Source organism: Paroedura picta, chromosome 6 (genome assembly GCF_049243985.1).
Source record: "Paroedura picta isolate Pp20150507F chromosome 6, Ppicta_v3.0, whole genome shotgun sequence".
In the NCBI taxonomy this organism is placed as follows: Eukaryota; Metazoa; Chordata; class Lepidosauria; order Squamata; family Gekkonidae; genus Paroedura; species Paroedura picta.
The window spans coordinates 76,960,148-76,983,656 of record NC_135374.1 but is presented as its reverse complement, the minus strand read 5'-3'; the positions used below and the strand labels follow the sequence as shown (position 1 = coordinate 76,983,656).

General features: G+C 41.7%; 1 protein-coding gene across 6 annotated transcripts in view; it reads left to right on the top strand.

Moving 5' to 3' along the window:
* BMX (BMX non-receptor tyrosine kinase) overlaps positions 1-23,509 on the top strand; it is a 33,651-nt gene that overhangs the window by 8,709 nt on the left and 1,433 nt on the right. For 5 of the 6 annotated variants that reach the window (XM_077343180.1, XM_077343178.1, XM_077343176.1 and 2 more), the window contains 18 exons: positions 558-707; positions 1,163-1,320; positions 1,433-1,537; positions 2,332-2,413; positions 4,105-4,224; positions 6,141-6,202; positions 9,770-9,939; positions 10,245-10,307; positions 11,886-11,945; positions 13,086-13,140; positions 14,043-14,122; positions 14,898-15,025; positions 16,976-17,050; positions 17,169-17,340; positions 17,788-18,004; positions 20,616-20,680; positions 21,794-21,912; positions 23,104-23,261. In XM_077343180.1, the coding sequence (XP_077199295.1) occupies positions 1,174-1,320; positions 1,433-1,537; positions 2,332-2,413; positions 4,105-4,224; positions 6,141-6,202; positions 9,770-9,939; positions 10,245-10,307; positions 11,886-11,945; positions 13,086-13,140; positions 14,043-14,122; positions 14,898-15,025; positions 16,976-17,050; positions 17,169-17,340; positions 17,788-18,004; positions 20,616-20,680; positions 21,794-21,912; positions 23,104-23,261 (1,878 nt within the window). In that variant the 5' untranslated portion in view covers positions 558-707; positions 1,163-1,173. The remainder of the gene's footprint in view (positions 1-557; positions 708-1,162; positions 1,321-1,432; positions 1,538-2,331; positions 2,414-4,104; positions 4,225-6,140; positions 6,203-9,769; positions 9,940-10,244; positions 10,308-11,885; positions 11,946-13,085; positions 13,141-14,042; positions 14,123-14,897; positions 15,026-16,975; positions 17,051-17,168; positions 17,341-17,787; positions 18,005-20,615; positions 20,681-21,793; positions 21,913-23,103; positions 23,262-23,509) is intronic. The other variant, XM_077343181.1, reaches the window with a different exon arrangement.

Here is a 23,509-nt window from a genome sequence, read left to right as displayed (position 1 = left end):
TATAAACATATTTAATAGTGAGAACTTGTAATGCAACAGTGTAATTTAACAATCAGCTATCAGCTCTTTGTCTGCACTGTGGTTACATTTTCTGTTGGTGCAGTTCCTTTTTGCAGGCCCTGTGGAATTGTTTTAGCTCCGGCAGGGCCCTGATGTCATTTGGGAGTTCGTTCCACCATTAACTATGGTTTTACCAGAGAGTTCTTGGTAACTGGTGATTCCTAGAGTGATATGATACCACTTCCATGTTTTCTGGGAAGTGACTTCATGATGCATGTGATGCTGGTGCCCCATGTCCCTGCCCCCCCCCCCAAGTTTCTAACAGTTGCCCTACGTGGAGCCCATAAAGTTTCACAATTAAAGTGCTTTGTAGAGAACTGTTCTCCTGTCTACCAGTGCTATGTTTGATCTAAGAACCAAAATTGGAGAACATTTGATGAAGATGGTTTTCTTGGGATAACTTACAGAATTCAAAGAGTGAATATGTAAAGTTCAACAACTGAAACATTTCTATTTGTTTAAAATGGATTCCCTAACACAAAGATGCCTTATTCCAGGAAAAGTGAGTGGGAGTAGTATAAACAGCATGCAAATAAGTTCTGATAGACATTCCACATTTGCTAAATATGTAAAAGATAGTAGAAGAAGACGGATACTTCCTCTTAAACCTACAATGATGCTATGCTCTGCAAAGAAGAATAATTTATGTAAGTACTTTTTAAAAATATAGAAATTCTTATTTTGTATGTTCTTGCTTTGTAAGAACTGTACTGTTATATTCAGTTTCTGTATTTCTATGTGCACAGTGATGCAGCACAGTGTTTTATAAGGCAGAACAAACTGGCAAGGGAAATTTCCACTTATAGATGTGGATTAATCCTAGACAATATAAGCAATTTTGCTTGTTACATTTAATTTTAGTAGGCTGCACTCTTAAGCATACTAACTTGAAAATGAACGCCCATTGGAATCAATGATAATATTTAGAGGTATGATATTTCAGGTTAAGATGCTAATATGTTTATTTTGATTTTTAATATTATATTTAGGACAGTTTGTTAACATTTATTACAAGTTTGTTAACAGTTTGTTAACATTTATTACAAGTTGCTTCCGTTTTATCCTCACCAAGATAATATGCAACATTTCCTAATTATTTTAGGAATAGCAAAAATGGAAACTGCAGAGAACAAACCCATTCTAGAAGAGCTGCTGGTAAAGAAGTCTCAGCAGAAGAAAAAAATATCCCCAAATAATTATAAAGAGCGACTGTTTGTTCTGACAAAAACAAGCCTCTCATACTACGAGTATGACAAAGATGTGAGAAAGTGATTTCTACTTTTAGAGTATCTGTTGGGTCTCTCTTGAAATTCCACATTAAAATTTTTTACAAGCTTTGGTAGTTACTCTGTGCTTCACTTTATGTTCTCAGAAAAAGGGAAACAGGAAAGGTTCAATCGAAATCAAGAAAATTAGATGTGTTGAGACGGTAAATCCTGAAGAACAAGCTACTCCAGAGAGGCAGTACCCCTTTCAGGTAGTACCCAATCAAAGAATGGGTGGCAAATTTGTCTTTGCTGGACATTAATCACCACTATATTGGCATAGAATAACTTATGATCCTTATGAAAGTATTCATTTGGTGGGGTATAATGCTGCAGAATTCTTTCTATTGTGAATGTTTCTATACATTTTATATGACAATATCACACACTGTACGTCTTGCATTTCACAGCCCTTTGGCCTGTCTGTTTATTTTCCCTCATAACTTTCAATATTATAGTATATTCCTCCACCCAATACCCTGCTATATGATTATCTGCCTCATGAGGATGACATTGCACCTGAAGAGGTGGGCCTTAGTCCATGGAAGTTTAAACTGGAATAAATGTTTATCTTTAAGGTGCTTTGTTCTTTCTTTGAGTCTCCGGTGGTCTGAAATAGCAGGGTAGGGTACATGACAGAAGGTTATTAGGTAACAGATCTCGGGAGTGAAGAAATCTGCCTCTGGGCATTCACAGGAGAAAAGATGACAGTCCTTGGTTTGCTATACCCAACCCTACACCTGGATCCAGGGTCCATCTTCTGTGCAGTTTCTTCTTTCTGCCCTTTGTGCCTCTTTTCTATTCAATCTTTGTAAATGCAGAGTGATATATATATTTCATACCTACCTGCGTGGCAGTAGCTTAAGCTACAGCTTGCATCATCCACATCTCAGGTAACTTGGATGGGGGAATGTTCACACAGCCTCTGGAGTGACAGTAAGGCATTATGCTATTATTTATTTATTTTGCCACTGATGACTGCAGGCTAGTTTTCTCCCATGCTTAGGTTGTATACAAAGGGGGCCTGCTGTACATCTATACTCCAAATGAAGAGAGTCGAAAACAGTGGCTGGAAGCTTTGCATAAAGGTACCAAGTGTTGTATTAGATGTTGACATGTTTGACAAAAAAAAATCTTACCATATGATATTGCCAAATGATGACAAAGCATTCTAGTACTGAAAGCTTTGAAAAAAATAATAATATTGTGCTGGGGAAAGACTTTCTGATTTCAGTGAACCCATACTATTTTCCTAGGAATGCAGCCATTTTGAAGACAGATTAATGATATGAACTGTCAAATCATTTGTAGAAGCAAACTGTTATGTGCTACAGTTGAGTGATATGCCTGTTCTACTGATTCGACCCACTGCCTGTGATTCTTGTGACTGAAATGGGGTTATGGAAGGCATGCAGAGTTTCCCATCATGAAATGAATGAGAAAGCCCATTCCTGCCAAATTCATGGCCAAATCTCTTCAAAGCTTTCACTGCAGTCAGTACATACTTGCAGTATGTCATATTTTAGTAAAGCTTTTGATAAGGTTCCCCATGATGTTCTGATGGATAAATTGAAGGACTGCAATCTGGATTTTCAGATAATTAAGTGGATAGGGCATTGGTTAGAGAACCGCACTCAAAGAGTTGTTGTCAATGGTGTTTCATCAGACTGGAGAGAGGTGAGTAGCGGGGTACCTCAGGGCTCGGTGCTCGGCCTGGTACTTTTTAACATATTTATTAATGATCTAGATGAGGGGGTGGAGGGACTACTCATCAAGTTTGCAGATGACACCAAATTGGGAGGACTGGCAAATACTCCGGAAGATAGAGACAGAGTTCAGCGAGATCTGAACACAATGGAAAAATGGGCAAATGAGAACAAGATACAATTTAATAAAGATAAGTGTAAAGTTCTGCATCTAGGTAAAAAAAAATGAAAAGCATGCCTACTGGATGGGGGATACGCTTCTAGGTAACACTGTGTGTGGACGAGACCTTGGGGTACTTGTGGATTGTAAACGAAACATGAGCAGGCAGTGTGATGCAGCGGTAAAAAAGGCAAATGCCATTTTGGGCTGTATCAATAGGGGCATTACATCAAAATCACAAGATGTCATAGTCCCATTGTATACGGCACTGGTCAGACCACACCTGGAGTACTGTGTGCAGTTCTGGAGGCCCCACTTCAAGAAGGACGTAGATAAAATTGAAAGGGTACAGAGGAGAGCGACAAAGATGATCTGGGGCAAAGGGACCAAGCCCTATGAAGATAGGTTGAGGGACTTGGGAATGTTCAGCCTGGAGAAAAGGAGGTTGAGAGGGGACGTGATAGCCCTCTTTAAGTATTTGTGAGGTTGTCACTTGGAGGAGGGCAGGATGCTGTTTCCGTTGGCTGCAGAGGAGAGGACACACAGTAATGGGTTTAAACTACAAGTACTACGATATAGGCTTGATATGAGGGGGGGAAAATTCACAGTCAGAGTAGTTCAGCAGTGGAATAGGCTACCTAAGGAGGGGGTGAACTCCCCCTCACTCACAGTCTTCAAGCAAAGGTTGGATACACACTTTTCTTGGATGCTTTAGGATGCTTTGGGCTGATCCTGCGTAGAGCAGGGGGTTGGACTAGATGGCCTGTATGGCCCCTTCCCACTCTATGATTCTATGATTCTATATTAGCCATGTGAATTGATCCTAAATCTGAATTTCTGTGACTTTGTAAGATGATTGTTTTATAGCAGCAAAAGCATTCAGCATTTTCCCCTTTTTGTTCTTTGTTTCCAGAGATAAAAGGCAACCCAGATTTGCTAAACAAGTACCACAAAGGATTCTTTTCCAATGGGAAGTTCATGTGCTGCAATCAGGCTTGCAAATCAGCTCCTGGATGCACAATATGGGAGACATGTAATGCACTATTACCTTCCTTTGTCAAGTTCATGCAGTGTAAATGACACCATTTTCATGCCATGTCAAAAATATACATTGCAGTCCTGTTTTAGAATCCCCCTTTGTAGTGAGGAAAGAAACTCCAGCTTGCCCAAGTGTTTGCATTCTGATATCATGGCAATTTGACAGAAGGCTTCCCAAGCCAGGAAACTTCCAGTTGCTCTTTAAACATGACTGGGAAGAGGGAAGGAGGCACATGCACGTGGCAGCTTGCTCATGTTACAAAAAAAAAAAAGAACTCTGAATGCAGCCTTGGAAAATAAGTTGATAATAAAAAAAATGTTATATGCTTATTAACTTTATTTGTGACACATCCACGTTTTTCTGGTGTGTGGTTGATTTCACTTAGGTACTTCTCCTTGCAATGCTAGCCATACCAGGGAGAAAGGGCAGAATTACATAACTACAAAAAGTTATCTGCCAGGATCAGGGAGGTCAGGTTCCTCTGCCCAGTTTAAAAACATGTCCAATTGTATGGTGGATATTTTCATGGGAGGATTAGCAGGTGTGTGAGAAGAATTAACCAGCCACCCACACTGTTGAATGTCTTGTGATTGCATTGTAACCTACAGTATCACCTTGAGTCACAGTGACTGATCTAAATGGCCCTTACTAGGCTACAATCCTAAACATAATTTTGAAGCAAATATTGCAGTTATCTGATCAAAAGGCTGGTGGCTCATTAGGAATCACTAGAGGGGCAGATGATCTGGAAGCCCCACTCTGCCAAAATGACTCCCACCATAATGGAATATGCTGTCAATGGCTTGCAATGGCTGATTTCTCCTTTAATTGACACACAACTTCTTCCAGTGGTCTTTCTCTCCTGGAGAGAGATATTTTGTTCTCATCAGGCCAGGTTTTGAAGGGTCTTCCCCCTTTGATATATTTTAATTGTCATATTTTTCAGCCTGCCTGGGGAATCCACAAGTAGATAGAGACCACCCTCTTGTCTCTGAATGGCCTGCTTCTGTCATCTGTACCAGGGCTAGTTTATGTTAGACATAGTGCTCTGTGCCATCTGTAATACATTGGATTTGGATTCTTTGCTGATACTCAGTGGGTACAATCCATTGGGAACCGAAGGCCCATGCAGATGTCTCATAGCCCTCCTCCTTGTTCAGCAAAAGTTAGTTGGAAACAAAGTTCTCACTTTTGTGAGAAACTTGTGTTTGGGTTCATGCACAGTATCACCAGACTATATGCAGTTGAATGCTTCTCAGTGCAAAAACTTCCCTCCATATTGGGGAAAGCATTCTGAATACACTTGGGACCATTTCCGCACAAAGGGCAATGTGGCTAAATCTATGCACTATTGAAAAGCGCTGCAGGCAAAAGCGGCAGATCGCAGTAACGCAGACAGCCGTTCCTAGCGAGAAAAGGCTCTTTCACTAGCACTGTTCTCGTAATGCACAAGTTTCCAGTCTTGCCGAAATTGCAATAGGGGAGGCGATATTTTTCCACGCTTTCTCCCACCCCTTAACAGCCAATTAACTGTGTTTCCCTTTAAGAACTCTTTTTTAAAAACCTACTTCACAGGGTTGCAGTATGGGCAAAATGGGGGCAAGGAAAATGATGTAAACCTCTTTGGATCACCACTGAGGAGAATGGGGACGTATAAATGAAGTATACCAATAAAGAAAAAATATGACAGACGAGGTAGCAAGCAGTATAGTGCAGTAGCTTTTTTGGCCAAGTGCACCAGATCCCTGCAGGTAGGTGGTCCATACTGCTGTTCACTGTGATCTGATGAGTCCGTGCTTTAGGTTGCTGAACTTCTACCATAATCAGAGGTTACTTATCAGGTTACTTAACTACAACTTGCAGGTTAAAGTCCATTTATGCATTTTCTTGTTGCTGTTATCTTGATTTAGACTCCAGCCTACATAGTGTAAATACTGAAATCAAGCCACTCCCTCCGGTTCCAAGTGGGCAGGTGAGTCACAAACGTTTCAGCAAATTAATTTAGATGGTTCACCGGAGCAGATAGTCTATTAAAAAGGAAAGTTACTGCCTGGCAACAAGAGAGGCCATTGTCTCGATAGCCTTTAATGCATGATGAAGAGCATTATGAAAATAGCGTTATGTAAGCAGTAACAATGCTGTTGTTTCTGATAGGTGGAGTGCATTTCCATAGAGAAATGCAATGAACTGTGAGTGATCCAAGTAGTGGGAGTGGTTTTAATATTCTGAAATCCCTTCTTTGAATTGGCAAGGCTGGTTGTTTTTGGCTCACAATCTGTTAGGCAGATCTAGGCAGCAAAATCTTTACTTAGGGTTGAGTCATCAAAGGAGGTTGTATACATCTGGGTTTTGGAGATAAAGAACTAATGTTGATAACTGCCTAAAGAAAAATGCCTCATCTCTTCAACAGAGGCTTATTAGGATGTTAATAATGATGTGATATTAATTTATCTCCACATCATAAAAGGGCATAGCAGCCCATTTCCTTGCTTTAAGCGACAGGATATTTAAGGGACAGGACATTTTCCTCTGGACCTGTTGAACCTATCAGGAATATATCAAATAGATTTAATGGCTTTATTATGAAGACCATAGTAATGACATCCCAGGACACTATTTAAATTTAACGTGGTGATCATCAGTCCCTAGTGGTAATCCTATGTAGTCTGTTTTCAAATAGGTTTGTGCATAACTGCAGCTGAGGCTAAAGAGTTTAAGAAGGGACTGTTATTATTTCAATAAATGTTTTCCAGAGCTAAGGTGTGTGATCATACCACCCTTATTTAGAGGCTGGGTTAGTTCTTTGAAGGAAGATCCTATTTAGATGTGGATATTTGATGGTTGCTGATTTTAGTGGCCTTAGTGGTGCAGAAAGAATTAGGTACAGAAAGAGAACTGTCATTGTCTTTATTGACTTCAAATCTGCTTTTGACTGTGTCCACTGGCTGTCTCTGTGGAAGATACTAGAAACTGAAAATGTGCCCCCCAAAGTAATCACACTCCGCTAAACAGCATATGATGGTTCAACAAGCCAAGTACAAATTTGAAATGTGCTATCAGAGGGATTCACCATCCAGACTGGAGTGTGCCAAGGAGATGTAGCCTCTCCCTTAAGTTTTAACATTGTAGTTGATGCCATTATTAGAAAAGTATTCAAGAATAGACATGGCCAAAACAACTTCATAACAGATCTAATGTTTGCAGATGATAGTGCCATATTTGCTGATACAGATGCAGAGGCTACTAACATCCTCTATGACAGTGGTCCCCAACCCCCAGTCCACGGCCCGGAGCCGGGCCCCGAGAGCCTCGGCAGCGGGCTGCAGCTCCCTCTCCCCGCCCCTCACTGCCATGAGAAGCTCGCCAGGCTGCAAGCAAATTGGCCGCCGAAGCACCAGGTGCAAATGCGCATGTGTGGCAGATCTGCGCATGCGTGTTTGTGCGGGCCCTGGGTCGCCCTCTCCCCTTACTCCCCTCACCGGAAAAAGGTTGCGGACCACTGCTCTATGACATTGCCTGCATTGCCCAATCTAACGGCAAAAATAAATGTAGACAAAACCAAAGTCTTAAGCACAGATGGATCACCGACAAATGTATACTTCAATGGAGCCCAAATTGAGCAAGTCAAAGAATTTAAATAGGCTCATTGATGCAAGAAAAGAAGAAGCCTACAATAGGATTGTCCAAGCAACATCAGCATTTGCCACACTCAAATGGTGCCTCTGGAATAAGACAAACATCTCTCAAGACCAAAGTTTGTCTCTTCCATACACTAATCCTGCAAATCCTCCTATATAGATCAGAGACATGGACTTTTCTAAAACCTGACATAAACTCGAGACCTTCCAAATGCGATGCCTGTGGCAGAATCTGGGTCTCTCTCTATGTGATTATAATCAAAACAAGACAATTCAGACAAAAAATGTGGCTGCAAATTACAGAACAAATCCAAAAGTGCAGACTGCAAAGGTTTGGCCATGTCTGCAGAATGAATACCAGCAGACTGCCTTATAAACTCCTCTGGTGAAAACGACCAACTGAATGGAAGATCCAATGACTGGTGCCAAAGGAAACATGGCTTAATCCAGAAAGACCTTGGAAACCAGCAATTGACTAGACCTTAGAAACCAGTGAACTACTGCAACCAATCACCAAGAGTGGAAACATATTATAAACAATGCAAAAAATCCAGTGGCACCTACAGCAGCATACTGGCTGAGAGGACAACCTGCTTCACCAATTGCCAGCTAAAGGATAAAAAGAACAAAGGAAGAAGAAGAAGGCCTCATATAGCTTTAGTGCTCAGACTGTATATAAATGGGAATCATGATACTTCAAGTTCCACTGATATACATGCAGTTAACATTTTCATGTGTGTAGAGTAAGACAAGTATTTTCCAGCTTTGGGACATGTGATTGGCTACCCAGATATTTTGAAGCACTGCATTAGTGTATATTGAAGCTGGAAGACTATGTGTATTGCCCTATTCACAAAAAAACCCTGTATTTATCAGGAGGAACATAGGTATGGAAATCTATCCTTAAATATGATTTGAGTTCCAAAATGCAAACAACTGAACACAGCTTTTGTTTTGGTGGATTACCTGTTATGCAAATCTGTCAGATCTGTTGGGGAGAGAGGAAGGGAAGGTGATTGTAAGCCATTTTGTGACTCCATCTGGTAATGAAAAGTGTGGTATAAAAACCAGCTCTTCTTATTTTTTGTTGGGCTATGCAAGATCTGTAGTGTGCATGATTCGTCAAGATATGAAGAATATCCTACCGGGGGGCATTGGAGGAGATGTGCATTTAGCATACTCAGAGTAGGAACTTCTTGGTATTTTTCAAATGATCTCCTCCAGTGTCCTGATTGGCTCTTTGGAGGCTTCCTCCCTGCTTGTCTCCTGAACAGACAGAATAAGCAGAACAGACAACTAGTCTGTAGGACTCTCTTCTCTCTCTTTCGATACAAAGTTGTTTCTCTCTTCACAATAAAACTATTTTATTCTTTTGAGCCTTGTACTTTGCTCTTTTTTGCATATTCAAACACTTATTTTAGATCTCCGTAAGTAGAGATTTCACCCTCTCCTTTTTTATACTCTAAAACAAGGTGTATTCAGTTTTCCCTGCCTGTGTGTCCATGAATTCCCACCTTTGTTTATGTACATCTTCTAACCAGGGCATGCTTTGCATATTGATTCAGCTGCTGAGAAATATCTGCAGACTGCAGACGATTCAGGGAAGGGGTGGAGGTTCATAAGGTTCACAGTGCTGCCTCCGAGATTCAGTGGATCCCCAGGAGTAGGTGCATACAGAATGGTGGGGGATCTGCAGTGGGAGAGGGCAGTCAGCAGAACTGACTTTTCTTCCTCTGTCTGTACATTTTTCCAGTATCAGAAAACAGCTGCTGGATACAAGCCAGTGGGTTTGAATATATGCTGTGTGCTATGAACACGTTTGCCATTGCTTGTAATAAAATGAATACTTGCAAGAATGCCTTCCTCTAATGTTTGGTGCATTTCCATGTATCCCTGACCAGCACCAACAAGCTCTGGTTCTAGCAGCTGACCAATCATTTTTGAAGGAAGCCCTGGCTGTTTATAGTTATGAACCCCAAGGAAACTCTGATCTTCCTCTTGTCAGAGATAACAATTATTATGTTCTGAATGATGATGATCCTGACTGGTGGCAAGTGCAGGATTCTGAAGGGTAAGTTTTGGGTAAGCATTAGCTTCTTTCCAAGATATAATTTCCAGCTATCATTAACAAACATTTCTATTCTTGATTAATTCATTCTTGTCAGGGCTGACCCTGCTTAGCTCCCAAGAATGATGAGATCAGGCTGGCTTGGGCTATCCACATCAAGGCAATGAAGAATTACCCAACATTAAAAACTGTTTCAGGATACTCCTTGTATTATTTCTGATTTCATCTTTCATCCTCCTTTCTTGATGCCTTGTGGGTCTTTAAAAAAAAAAGAATGTACATACAAATGTGTTTCTTTTCATTTGCAGAAATGAAGGCTTTGCTCCTCGTGCCTATTTGAAGGAGATAGCCCAACCAAGTGATGAATTAAGGTAAATTAAAATCTGCTTGGGTCCACTAGAATTCATCAGCACAGGATATAATAGAAAAATTGAAAAGAAACCCAGTATATTGTTTCTAGATTTGCTTGTTTTGATGGAGTTAAAGACACATTTTTTAAAAAGAAACTGTTCTTTAGACTAGCGATCCCCAACCTGTGGGCCACGGACCACATGTGGTCCTTCGACTAATTGGAGGTGGGCCCCGAAGGACGCCTTCCCCCCCCCCGGCCCTTTACTTCATCCCCCCCAGCCCTTTACAACACACTTCATTGTTGTGGCGTGTCTGTATCTTATTTTGAAGGGATGTTTAAACATTACCATAGCGATCAGAGAGCTCTAGGGCAGTGGTTGAGAGTAGAGGAGTAAACTACCCCCCCCCACCGGGCCTCAGTAAAAGGCATTGAGTGGTCCCCGGTGAGTGATCCCTGGCGTTGAATGGTCCCCGGTGATAAAAAGGTTGGGGACCACTGCTTTAGACTATTGATAGCAGTCTAATAGCACAATTTTGGAAGAATGTCTTTAGCAGCTATCCGATTTTGTTTTGTGAAGTACTGGGAGGATCCAGTCCATCTGTACACAGAGGGGTCCCCATATAGCACACAAGTTTCTTCCCATACAGGCACAATCTGAATACCAGGTCCTATGGGAAATCTACATGTCACCCATGCCAAAGAATGCAAGATCCAGATTGAGGGAAGATGGGTCTGTTATATCTTATGGAAATTCTTCTAAATATGTACTATGGAGCATGGGTAGTCAACCTGTGATCTTGCAGATGTCCATGGACTACAATTCCCATGAGCCCCTGCCAGCATTTGCTGGCAGGAGCTCATGGGAATTGTAATCCATGAACATCTGGAGGACCACAGGTTGACTACGCCTGTTATGGAGGACTGAATCAAGCCAAAATGCTTCCTGAAAATGTCATCTGAGGACCTACTGACAAGCCGGATGGGGATGGGAGGTCTCTTGCCCCCGCAGACACTGGGAGAGAAAACAATGTTTGTGTTGTCAGCGATTGTATGATGTCATTTACACATGTCATTCTAGGAATTGCCAGAACAGCCGCAATTCTTAGAGAGAACGGACATCACTTCTAGGGAGAACACTGAAAAGTTATGAGTCCTCTCTAGGAAACATTAAATATTCTATGGTTTTACCATAGACTTTCATTAATTCCTAGAAAAGTATAATATCATCGATATCCCTGCATGGCCTGGCAACCCCAATACCAGTGTGGTAGATTCTGAATGGGTTACTATGTTTAATGTCTTAATAGAAAATGCACTGGCCTAAAGAAGATTTTATGTGATAATCACTAAGCCTTGGCTCCAATGAGCAAGTTCTGTGAGCACTAAATATCCTGTACTGCAGAGCACACTTCCTTTTACACTAGCACTTCCATTTGTGCCAGAACAATGGTTTTGATTGAGCCCTTGCTAGAGGAGCATAAGCATACTTTGCAGCAGAGACTATCTAGTGAGCATGAGATTCGTTCATAGGGTTCAGGTCTGATATTCATTAGAACGTATAATAGTTTTTTTCTTTTTGTTTCATTTGTTTTTGCAGAGGTATCACGGATACTGTTAATGTGTCATCCGGGGAAGAGGAAAACATTGAGAAATATGAGTGAGAACATTTGGTGAAACTGACTCTCTGAATTACCGTCCATTATGGCTATGCTTGAGTATTCAGGGTGTCACTAGGATAAAGGAACAAAGCAGACATAATAGAGCATTGTGCTTTGGTTGGACAATAGATTCCCACAGGGGCATGTCCTGGATTTCTGTCCATGCATTTTCATCCCTCCTAACAGGGAGACAGGGAGTTTCCTCTGTTCTTGTTTTAATCTTTTAAATCTTCCATTGTTTCACATGCTGCTCTCTAAAACTTCATGGATAAAGCAGCCAAATAGAAAAAAAACAGTAATCTGTCATGGAGGAAAAGAACATAGTCCCTGCATAAGTTTCTTCTGAGGCAGATGATCAAAGAACCTCAACAGATCAAAATGTTTCTAATTCTTTTTAAACCCAACCTAGTCTGCAGAGCCAGGAGGCCCTAGCCCTTGTCTAGGTGGAGCTCATGTCATGTCTCATGCAGCAGAGCTCATTAGTATGACAGGAGTTCAAAAGTCCCTGTTTCAGATCTCAGCATAATTATGATCATACTGGATAGCCTTAGGCAAAATGTCATTTCTCAGCTTTACCTGCAACATAGGGGGCAATATTGCCATGCAGGATTTTGACGATAATGCATGGGAAGTATGTACTATTATAACTCCATTTTGTATATACAGTGTTAACAGCATTAAATAAATCCTCTATTGCTGTTGTGCTGATTGAGAATTAAGCTTCAGGAGACTTTATTAAATGCATTTTAAGTTTCATGCTGCCATTGAAAACACATGCCATTTTCAGATTTTATTTATTTATTTTTGTATTTATATACCGCCACTCTCCATTCGAACTTGTGGCAGTTCACAATAAAACAATGAAAACAAGTATAACCCACTAAAATGCCCTTAAAATGTTGAAAATTGAACATTAAAGTATGGCGATACAGAGTTCTAACCCCACGCCCTTTCCCTCTGCCCAACTGGGCGATTATTTTAAAGCAAGTTTCAAAACTGTAAACTGTCTTGTAGGATATTTAATTCTGTGAATGGCTTTCTTAAAATAATGTAATTCAGATAATGTGCTTCCAAAGTAGCGGTGTGATAAAATATATGATGTAGCATAATAATGCTCTATAATGATACTTCTGTTACAGTTGGTATGCTGGTAATATCTCAAGGGGCCAGGCAGAAGAACTGCTGCAGCAGAAGGTAGTGTTTAAAAATCCCCACACTCGTGATAGGTTTCTGCAGTCACAAATTAATTCCAAGCCTAAACCAGCTTGCGTTTGACAGCACAGAGACATCTTGCTCCCTAGAATTATAATTACTATAGTTAGTAGAAAGGATAATTTAAAAATCCAGTAATCAGCATTCATATTAAAATTAGCAAAGGCCTTGCTGCTTTCTGGATTGAAGCTTCCAGTTACGCAAAAGTATTCCATGATAAATTTTTGTGTAGTTCCTGCAAACAGACAGATGCAAGATAGGTTCATCAAGGTCTATGGAACCTTTCACCAGAACAGCATGTGGGATTCTGCAGACCTGGGTGCAGAGCCAGTTTGATGTAGTGGTTAGGAGTGTGGACTTCTAATCTGGCGGGCTGGGTTCAATCCTGCGATCCCCTACATGCGGCCAGCTGGGTGACCTTGGCCTCACCATGGCACTGATAAAGCTGTTCTGACCCAGCAGTGATATCAAGGCTCTCTCAGCCTCACCCACCTCACAGGGTGTCTGTTGTGGGGAGAAGAAAGGGAAGGTGATTGGAAGCTGTTTTGAGACTCTTTCGGATAGAGAAAAGTGGCATATAAGAGCCAATTCTTCTTCTTCATTGAGATAGAAGCAAGAGGTTGTGTGCTTCTCAGTCCTTTCAGTTCATGTACTGGGCTGGCTGTCAGTAATGGAGCACAGAGAAATCCAGTGATATAAAGGCTGTCTGCTTGAATGTGATTTGCTCCATTCATCTTTGAGTGCCAAGGTGCTGTACATAGAATGCATGTAATATTGGTTCAATAAGACAGGTCCTGTGTTCTATGAAAGGGATGAAAGGGGTGACAGTATTCAAGCTTACCGCTAAGGCTTTTCTTTGGTATTTTTCTTCTTTTTATTAAAAGGGGAAAGAAGGTGCCTTCATGGTTCGGAATTCCAGTCAGGTGGGGAAGTACACAGTATCAGTGCTCTGCATGACCAATAGGTGAGCACATAGATATACGTAAAACCTATGCATCATCCGCTTTATTGTGACATTATATATCACATCACCAGACATGAAGGGAATGATACAGAATTTTTATTACGGTTCCTAATTTTACCTGCTTGCACATGCAAAAAATAAAGGCCTCCATACATAAGAAACCAGTTCCACAGTTAATTCTCTATGTGCATTTTCAAAACAGGGGCTAAAATTTTGGTTCTTTGTAAATTGGGAACAACAGAACAGGCTGACAAAATTGTATTAAAGAGATTTAGAATACCCTCTAATAATTAACAAAGTTTGAGTCCACTGGCACCTTTTAGACCAACAAATTTTTATTTGAGGTATAAGATTTCATGTGCATGCACACTTTGTCATATAGAGTGAAACAGAATTTCCCTAACTCTGACATGCAGGTAGAGGGAGGGGGGTGCATGGGGGGGGGAGGTTGTCAGTAAACCAGCATACAAATACAAGAGTTAATGAACAGATGCAGGAACACAGCAAGGTCAATAAAGTTCAGATCCAAGCAAGAATTTGGGATTGGGTCAATTCTGCTTCACTCTGTCTGGTGAAGTGCTTGAAGAAACATGTGTTGGTGCTACTGGACACAAAGGTGCCCCTGGGCTCAGACTTTGTTCTGCTGCTTCAGACCGACAGGGCTGCCCACCTGAATCTATCTCCAAGAATTAAAGCATTGTGCTGTCAGTTTCATTACTCTCTTACATTTGTCAGGATTGTGAATGTAATATTGTTTGTGATTTCTCCCCCCCAGAGAAACGAATGGAACCATTAAACATTATCATGTCCATGTAAATAGTGCCAAGGAGTTTTACCTGGCTGAGAATCACTGTTTTAGTTCTGTTCCCAAGCTTATTTACTACCATCAGCACAACTCAGCAGGTAATGTGGCTGGTGGTTTGTTTTGTGTGCCCAGTGTGCTGGTTGCAGTTCCGTGTGTGGGCCAAGGCTGCGGGTTGGGAATCTATGAAAACTTCCCTTGGCTGCTCAGGATCCTGTTGGCAGTACTGGCAACCTTGTTCACTGATGCAATTCATTAGGAGCACTTTAAAAGACCGCATGATTGCTGTTCTGTTATTCCAGTCTGGATTACATGGGCAGTGTTGGAATATGGGGCAAGATTTTTTTTATCTTCTTGTTTTTATCTGTTGTTCTATTGATCCAAATGTCTTTGGATTCATTACAGCTGTAATGATAACCCAGAAAAGGCATGTTTGTGAACATTTTTTTCCTGATATCTAGCCTATATCGTTGTACTTGAAGTTTAAACCCATTACTGCGTGTCCTCTCCTCTGCAGCCAACAGAAACAGCATCCTGCCCTCCTCCAAGTGACAACCTTTCAAATACTTAAAGAGGGCTATCATGTCCCCTCTCAACCTCCTTTTCTCCAGGCTGAACATTCCCAAGCCCCTCAACCTATCTTCGTAGGGCTTGGTCCCTTGGCCCCAGATCATCTTCGTCTCTTTCCTCTGTACCCTTTCAATTTTATCTACATCCTTCTTGAAGTGAGGCCTCCAGAACTGCACACAGTACTCCAGGTGTGGTCTGACCAGTGCCGTATACAATGGGACTATGACATCTTGTGATTTTGATGTGATGCCCCTGTTGTTACAGTCCAAAATGGCATTCGCCTTTTTTACCGCTGCATCACACTGTCTGCTCATGTTTAGTTTACAATCCACAAGTACCCCTGAAAATCCAGATTGCAGTCCTTCAATTTATCCATCAGAACATCATGGGGAACCTTATCAAAAGCTTTACTAAAATCCAATTAAACAACATCAACCGAATTTCCACGATCCAGCAAACCTGTCACTTGGTCAAAAAAGGAAACCTGGTTGGTCTGACAGGAGCTGTTAGAGACAAATCCATGCTGACTTCCTTGGATCACCAAATTGTCCTCCAGATGTTTGCAGATCACTCCCTTTAATATTTGCTCCATTATCTTACCCACAACAGAGGTCAGACTTACTGGTCTGTAGTTTCCCGGGTCATCCTTCCTCCCTTTTTTGAAGATCGGAATAACATTTGCTTTCTTCCAGTCCTCCGGGACATCTCCAGTCCTTAAAGTGGTCCCGAAGATGATGGACAAGGGTTCTGAAAGTTCTCCGGAAAGTTCTTTGAGCACTCTCGGGTGCATTTCATCCGGCCCGGGGAATTTGAACTCATCCAGTGCAACTAAATGCCTCTCAACAACCTCTCTGTCCATGTCAACCTGCCAGCCAGACACTATCTCTTGGTTACTGCCATCTCTAGATGTGCCTAAACCCTTTGACCTGTGGGAAAAAACAGATGTAAAATAGGCGCTGAGCCTTTCCGCTTTCTCTACATCCTCTGTTAGAGTTTGTCCATCCGCACCCAGCAGTGGCCTATTGCCTCCTTTACGTATGCTTCTCACATAACTGAAAAATCTTTTCTTGTTACAGTGGGGTTCCCTGACCAATCTTGGCTCACTCTCAGCTTTGGGCTTTCTGATGATTGAATTGATGTTGCTTCCAGGATAAAACAGGAAGTGATGTCATGGCACTCTAGGAATTGGTGGAAACTCTATGGTAAAACCTCAACACACAGTGCTTGCGTGTCCTTAAATTTCTTTCTCTCACTGCCAGTTGGAGTGGCAAGAGGCAAAAAGGGCTATTAGTAGGAGGTATACTGCCACAGTGGAAGGAGGCAACCCAATGCAGAGGCCTCTTGTAATCTGAGACCCCAAACAGCACCTTCCTTAGCTAGCACAAAAATCCAGCTCTTGGTATGGTGAAGCTCTGATGAATTAAATACATATAACCAGATTTGGATTGTAGTGTTTTGTAACAGGCAAACGTGTCTTGCAGGTGTGGTGACAAGGCTTCGTCATGCAGTGTCAACAAAAGCAAACAAAGTTCCATCCACAGCAATGTTGGGAAAGGGTATGAATAGATATATATCTTTGCTTTGCAAAAGCCTTGCTTTTAACAAGAAATCATTTTATTTCTAGTATCCTCCCCTTCAGCCATAAGCTATTACCAATGTTATCTGCCTTATTAGGAGCTTGGGAACTGAAGCGTGAGGATATTGTCTTACTGAAAGAAATTGGAAGTGGTCAGTTTGGAGTGGTGCAGATGGGGAAGTGGAAAGGAAAATATGACATTTCAGTTAAAATGATCAAGGAACAGTCAATGTCTGAAGATGAATTTCTAGAAGAAGCTGAAACTATGATGTAAGGAACCATTTTGATCGTGTGATATACTGTAAAGGTGGGAGGAGAAGATGTACTGCTCAGAGGGGAGGAAATTTCAAACATAATTTGAATTCCGCTTGGAGTTTGTCAAGGACATCGTTTGGCCTTACGAACAAATCTAGAAGTACTAATCTAGAAGTTCGCTGGCAGGGGCTCCTGGGAATTGTAGTCCATGGACATCTGGAGGGCTGCAGTTTCACTACCCCTGGGATAACTAGTACCCATAGAGGTCATGCAATAATTGCGGTGGTATGTAATTCCCACAGTCATAGCCAGCTTTGGTCTGCATTCTCATCACAGGCTAATAGTTAGCATTATTTGTTGAAAACAATTTTGTTATGACGTTCTCCAAGCATCTGAAAATGTGCGATAATTATGTCTATGTGGGATTTTAAAGACACTGAATCAACTACTGTTTTGTTTTAGGAAGCTAAATCATCCCAAACTTGTTAAATTGTATGGTGTGTGCACAAAGACATATCCTATCTACCTAGTGACTGAATACATGGCTAATGGCTGCTTACTCAGCTATCTGAAAAGCCATGGGAAAGAACTGCATCCTTTTCGGCTTGTGGAGATGTGTTTCCAGGTTTGTGAAGCCATGGCTTTCCTTGAGAAGCATCAGTTCATTCACCGAGATCTGGTAAGCAGGACCTGGGACAGATTCTGTATTGTGAAATGTGCTCAGGAGTTCAAAGCTGGCATACCTGCCTTATACGCTACAGAGCAAAGTGTCTTTGTGAGAACACTCAAAAGATGCTATTCCGGTCTCTGTGGGAGAAACATTTTCTCAAAGAATAAAGCACAGTGGGGATTATTCACATTGGACTGACATGAGGGGGACCAAGAGTTAAGGCACATACATACAATTCCACTGATGTGGAAGGGGCCAGGGGGTATCTCCCCAATACAGCAAATATCCTGTGGGGCCATTTCAGATTGGAGAAAAAGGCACAGAGTAAATTTTAACCCACTGTTCAGCACCATGGCCCCTATTTGAGTCCTGTTTGCCTGATATTTAGCCATCCTGGTGGGAACCACCTGGATCTCCATTCAGGGAACTGGCAGCATCATCTGCCTGAAGTCTAAGATAGTCGGCATAGTGTGACAACTTCTGAACAGTAGTGTCTGAGTTCTGGTATAGTTGTGCCCAGCCAGGAAGTAGTTAATGGAAGAATCTCTTTGTTGCCAGCTTTTCCAGAGAAAGAACACAAAATAAACTGGGCTCTATGGCTTTCCTACAAGAAACTTTAAAAGGCACTGCAAAGAGAATCTTATGACAACCCTTTGATGATCCTTTCAGATACAAGGATTCTGAATTGATTTGATTTATTAAACTGCCCCTCTCGGCCCAGCCGTCTCAGGGCAGGGCACATAATTTAAAGCAACATAATTAAAATCTATTTGAATGTCTGAAACAACATCCGCATCCTTTACATCCAGGCCTCTCCCACATTACCCTCCCAAGGTGATTGTCAGAACCAGGTCTTACAGGGAAGAATGTTACAAGGGAGGAAGGAGTTCTTAAGATGTTGCTGGCAGCCCAGCCACAACCAAATGCCTGATAAAAGAGCTCCACTTCGCAGGCCTTGCAGAACAGGGCCAGCATCCGCTCCGGGAGCTCATTCCACCAGGGAGGGGCCAGGACTGAAAAGGCCCTGGCTGAGGCCAGGTGTACCTCTTGTGGACCAGGGACCACCAGCCTGTTGGAACTGGTTGAGCGTAATGCTCTTCAAGGGATGTATTTGGAGCTGTGGTCCCTCAGGTATGCAGGACTCAAACCATAAATTGTCTTGAAGGTCAAACCAGCACCTTGAACCAAATCCAGAATGCAATTGGGAGCTAATAAAGCTGCCTAAGCATGGGTCCTATATGAGCTTTTCATGGTGTTCTAGTGAAGATGCTGGCAACTGCATTTTGGACCAGCTGTAATTTCCCAAGTAAGGACAAGGGAAAGCCATATAGAGCAAGTTACAGAAGTCCAGTCTGGAGGTGAGCATTGCATGGATGACTGTGGCTAAGTGATTTGGGACCAGGTAGGGCACTATGAGAAGGAAGGACTCCCTGGAGAAGAGCCTAATGCTGGGAGAGATCGAGGGCAAAAGAAGAAGGGGACGACAGAGAATGAGGTGGATGGATGGAGTCACTGAAGCAGTAGGTGCAAACTTAAATGGACTCCGGGGAATGGTAGAGGACAGGAAGGCCTGGAGGATCATTGTCCATGGGGTCGCGATGGGTCGGACACGACTTCGCACATAACAACAACAACAGGGCACTAGTAGCTTAGCCTGGCGAAGATGGGAAAATGCCTGCTCAGCTGCTTTGGTGACTTACACCCTCTCCATAGAGAAAGAAGTGTCACGTATCACCCCCAGATTCTGTGCAGCAGTACCTTGCACACTGTCCAGGCTGGGTAAGCATGCTTCTTCCACTGGTCCCTTCCTCCCCAGCCACAGGATGTCCATCTTTGAGGGGTTCAGCTTCAGGTGACTCTACTTTAACCAGTCAATCATTGCTGTTGTTAGGGGAACTTATACAGTACCGTCCCTTTCCTTCATGTGATGGAATAGTCCTTAGCTGAGAATTATCAGGGTAAATGCTTGCTTACTTGGAACATTCTGTGTCCCACCTGATTGAAAAACAGATACAGGAAAGGTACAAGTTGCAAAAATATTGCACACACACCTCTTCCTTAATGAAGTAAAGTGAGAAAATATTGGGGGGGGGGGAGGTGTTAACTTAATGTGGGTATGATAAAAAGGTATCAGTTCGCCAGTTTTATAGCAATCCGTGTATACTTGGATATCTCTTGTTGTCTGTTCCCAAACAGAGATGGAAGTATATATGTGTTTCCTCCAGCCCTATTTTGTAGCTCATTATCAATATGTTATTGTTTTGTTACTGAATTAAGCCAAAGTTGAGAAAATCCCTTAATAAAGGCACATATCTTCCAACCTTCAAATTCAGTTATCTGCTGTAATAATGTAAGCATACATGCCACAGCGCAGCACAGTTAGATGAGCTTATACCTCAGTTTTTTTATACAGGCTTAACTGTCATCTGGATTGTTCGCCTGTAATAATTCCTTCCCACCAATGAAATCTGTATGCTTAAAAACGAGTCGTGTCATTCTGATTCTACATCTTTTTAAGCACACATGTTGCACGTGATAATTGGAGAATAACCCATCGTTGTTTCATGTCTTTTGTTTTGGAAGCTAATTGTACTTTTTTGTATTCCCCCCCCCCCCAAAGGCTGCTAGGAATTGCTTAGTCGATAGTGATCTCACAGTGAAGGTGTCTGACTTTGGGATGGCACGGTAAGCTTCAGTTGAAATCTTGTAATAGCAAGGGTTCAGTCTTTTAATTCTGGGAGGAAAAAAACCCCCTAAACATTAGAAAACAAGATCTATTCTGCTCTGTTCTTGACCACTATGACAAAAAGAAAATATCTTACCTTGTGTCATTCTTGGAACTGATACTGAGGAGACTGAATTTCTGGCAGAAGACAGATATAACAGAGATGAGGTATAAGCTGCTGCTTTGGTTGCAGTTGAACCTGCCTCTTTTAGATTCAGACCTCAGATTATGCTTTCTGTCAAGCTCTGGGCTTAGAGTTGCCAGGTCCTTTCCTGACAACTGTCAAGGGATGGGAGGGGGGACTTACCAAGAAAAGAAGGGAAGTATAGGTGACAGCACTAGTGATGTTGCTACATAACTTCTGCCATGGCCTGGAAGTGACATTATCATGCAGTGCTGCCACAGCAATGCTCAGGTATTTGGGCAAAAACTCTGTGGTAAAAATGGGTCTTCCCATAATGTTTTTGCCTAAATACCATAGGGTCACCCGGACACTGCTGGCATGAAGACATCACTTCCTGTGCACCAGAAGTGACATTGCCATGTCACTGGTAACATCACCTTTCTCCCAAATAAAGTCCCCTTACTGGCCAGCTGATTGGTGTGTGTGTGGGGGTAAGGTCTGGAGGCAGAAGACCCCCCACTTCCACCCGGGGGGCTGCAAACTTGTCTGAGTCAGTTTCTGCCTCACAGTCATCATCAGCTGGGTGCAGGACATTTAACAAAGCAGCTATGAAGCAACTTCTCCAGGTCATGACCATGGCATTATGTAAAGCAGCTTACCAGATCTCATGAAGAGTGTCCATCCCATCATTAGACTTCCTAACAAACCTATATATTCTATAAGAAAAAACAGCAAACCTGCAAATGTATTATATGTGAAAAATCAGCTTCAGTATGTAAAATCCAGCTTCAGCATGACCCGATTTTCAGCAATATATAGGAATTTCAATTTGATGTACAGCAGTTTGATGTTGACATTACTCATCTTGGCAGACTTGAATGTAGGATTAATGTAGAAGTCAGCCGGATAAGTCTTGCAGTTAGCCTCAGTACTGATTCTTGCCTTGTAGATACGTGCTGGATGATGAGTATGTCAGTTCTCTAGGAACGAAATTCCCCGTGAAGTGGTCTGCACCAGAGGTCTTTCATTATACCAAATTCAGTAGCAAGTCTGATGTGTGGGCCTTTGGTGAGTATGAAATATAGCAACTGGGAAGATGAAGGCTGAAGCAGTGAAAACAGCATTAATTGCATAAGTCTGAATAGCTATTGCAAGCAGTCAGAAGGTGATACTGGTTGGGCCCAGACAGAGCACACAATGTAGTAGGAAGTGGATCTAAAAAAAAAAAATCATTTTAAAGGTTTAGACTTGCTCAGGAGCCATTCTTGATGGATTCTGTCATGATAGCAGAAATTGCTAATATTGTAAAATTATCTTTCATGGTCATATTTCTAAGGGTCTGGTAGAAATGCCTGCTCTCATTACACCAAAAGGCTGTTGATCTTTGTGATTTTTATGCACAAATATCTTTGTTGCTGAACATGCAACTCGACCCCCTCACAGAAGAAGAGATGCAAATAAGCATGAACTGATGCAGACCAAGGAACAGAATTTAGAGGGGGGATAGATCAATATAACATGGACTAATATATTTCTGAATTTAATTTTAACATCAGTTCCTTTGATCGTGTTAATCTCATTTGCAATTATGTCCTAAATAAATAGCTCTGTTGAAACACCTATTAAATAGCAGTCCGAATTAAAGCTCTCATTGCTCTGCATTATGGTGAGTGTTTTAAAAATACATGAGTTCTAAAGGATGCAGCCAGATGATTTATTTTAAGATGTTTGTAGAAGCAACCAACAGAGAGGGAAAGCTGGCCGCTCAGAAGAGGTATAAACTGGTATGACTTTGTTTCAGCTGCTGATGTATATTCTGCCAGACATGTAGAGTCTACCACAGTTCTTTTGTAGTTTCAACAGCTTTGATTCAGTGTGTCTAATGGCAGAACTATACATTTAACTGTTTCCCTTTACCCTACTTTTTCAACAAAATTAGCTGCACCCAAGATGGAGAATATTTACATTAAATGCCAGGTGAATGACTGGATTTCAGCAAAATATATAATGGAATCTGAGCAAAATTAATGTGATTTTCTTTTTAAAAGGGTGTGGGTATATTCCTCAAAGTACTGAGCTCTTATAGTATGGTCCCTTATCCTGAGAAAACTAATAGAAATCATTACAACATTTCTTTCATTTTTGTTTTTTGTTTTTTGCATGTGTGTGTGTTTTTTTAAGGAATAGGAGGACAACTTCCATGCTTGGAATACTTACATAGTTTTGTAATATCTTTCACCATTGTGGATGTATCTGCAGGAATTTTAATGTGGGAAGTGTTCTCTTTGGGGAAGCAGCCCTATGAGCGGTGTGATAATACGCAAGTGATTGAGAAGATTACCCACGGCTATCGACTTTATCGTCCACAATTGGCTTCTGAGGCAGTTTACCAGATAATGTACAGCTGCTGGAATGAGGTGTGTTTGCTAGCTTACTTAGGACTAAAAATGGCCCATTGCTCTGATACTGCAAATTCTTTGAGGTAAACATACAAACAAGACATAAAATGATAGTATACTGAGTTAAGATCCACGTAGGTCAGTATTGTCTACCTTGATGGGCAACGGCTCTCTGCAGTCTTGAATACAGAAAGCCTTTGCTTGTCATCTGCTGTAGGTGCCAAGATTTACATTCAACGTGTCTGTTCTGTCTCTGAGGTTCAGTC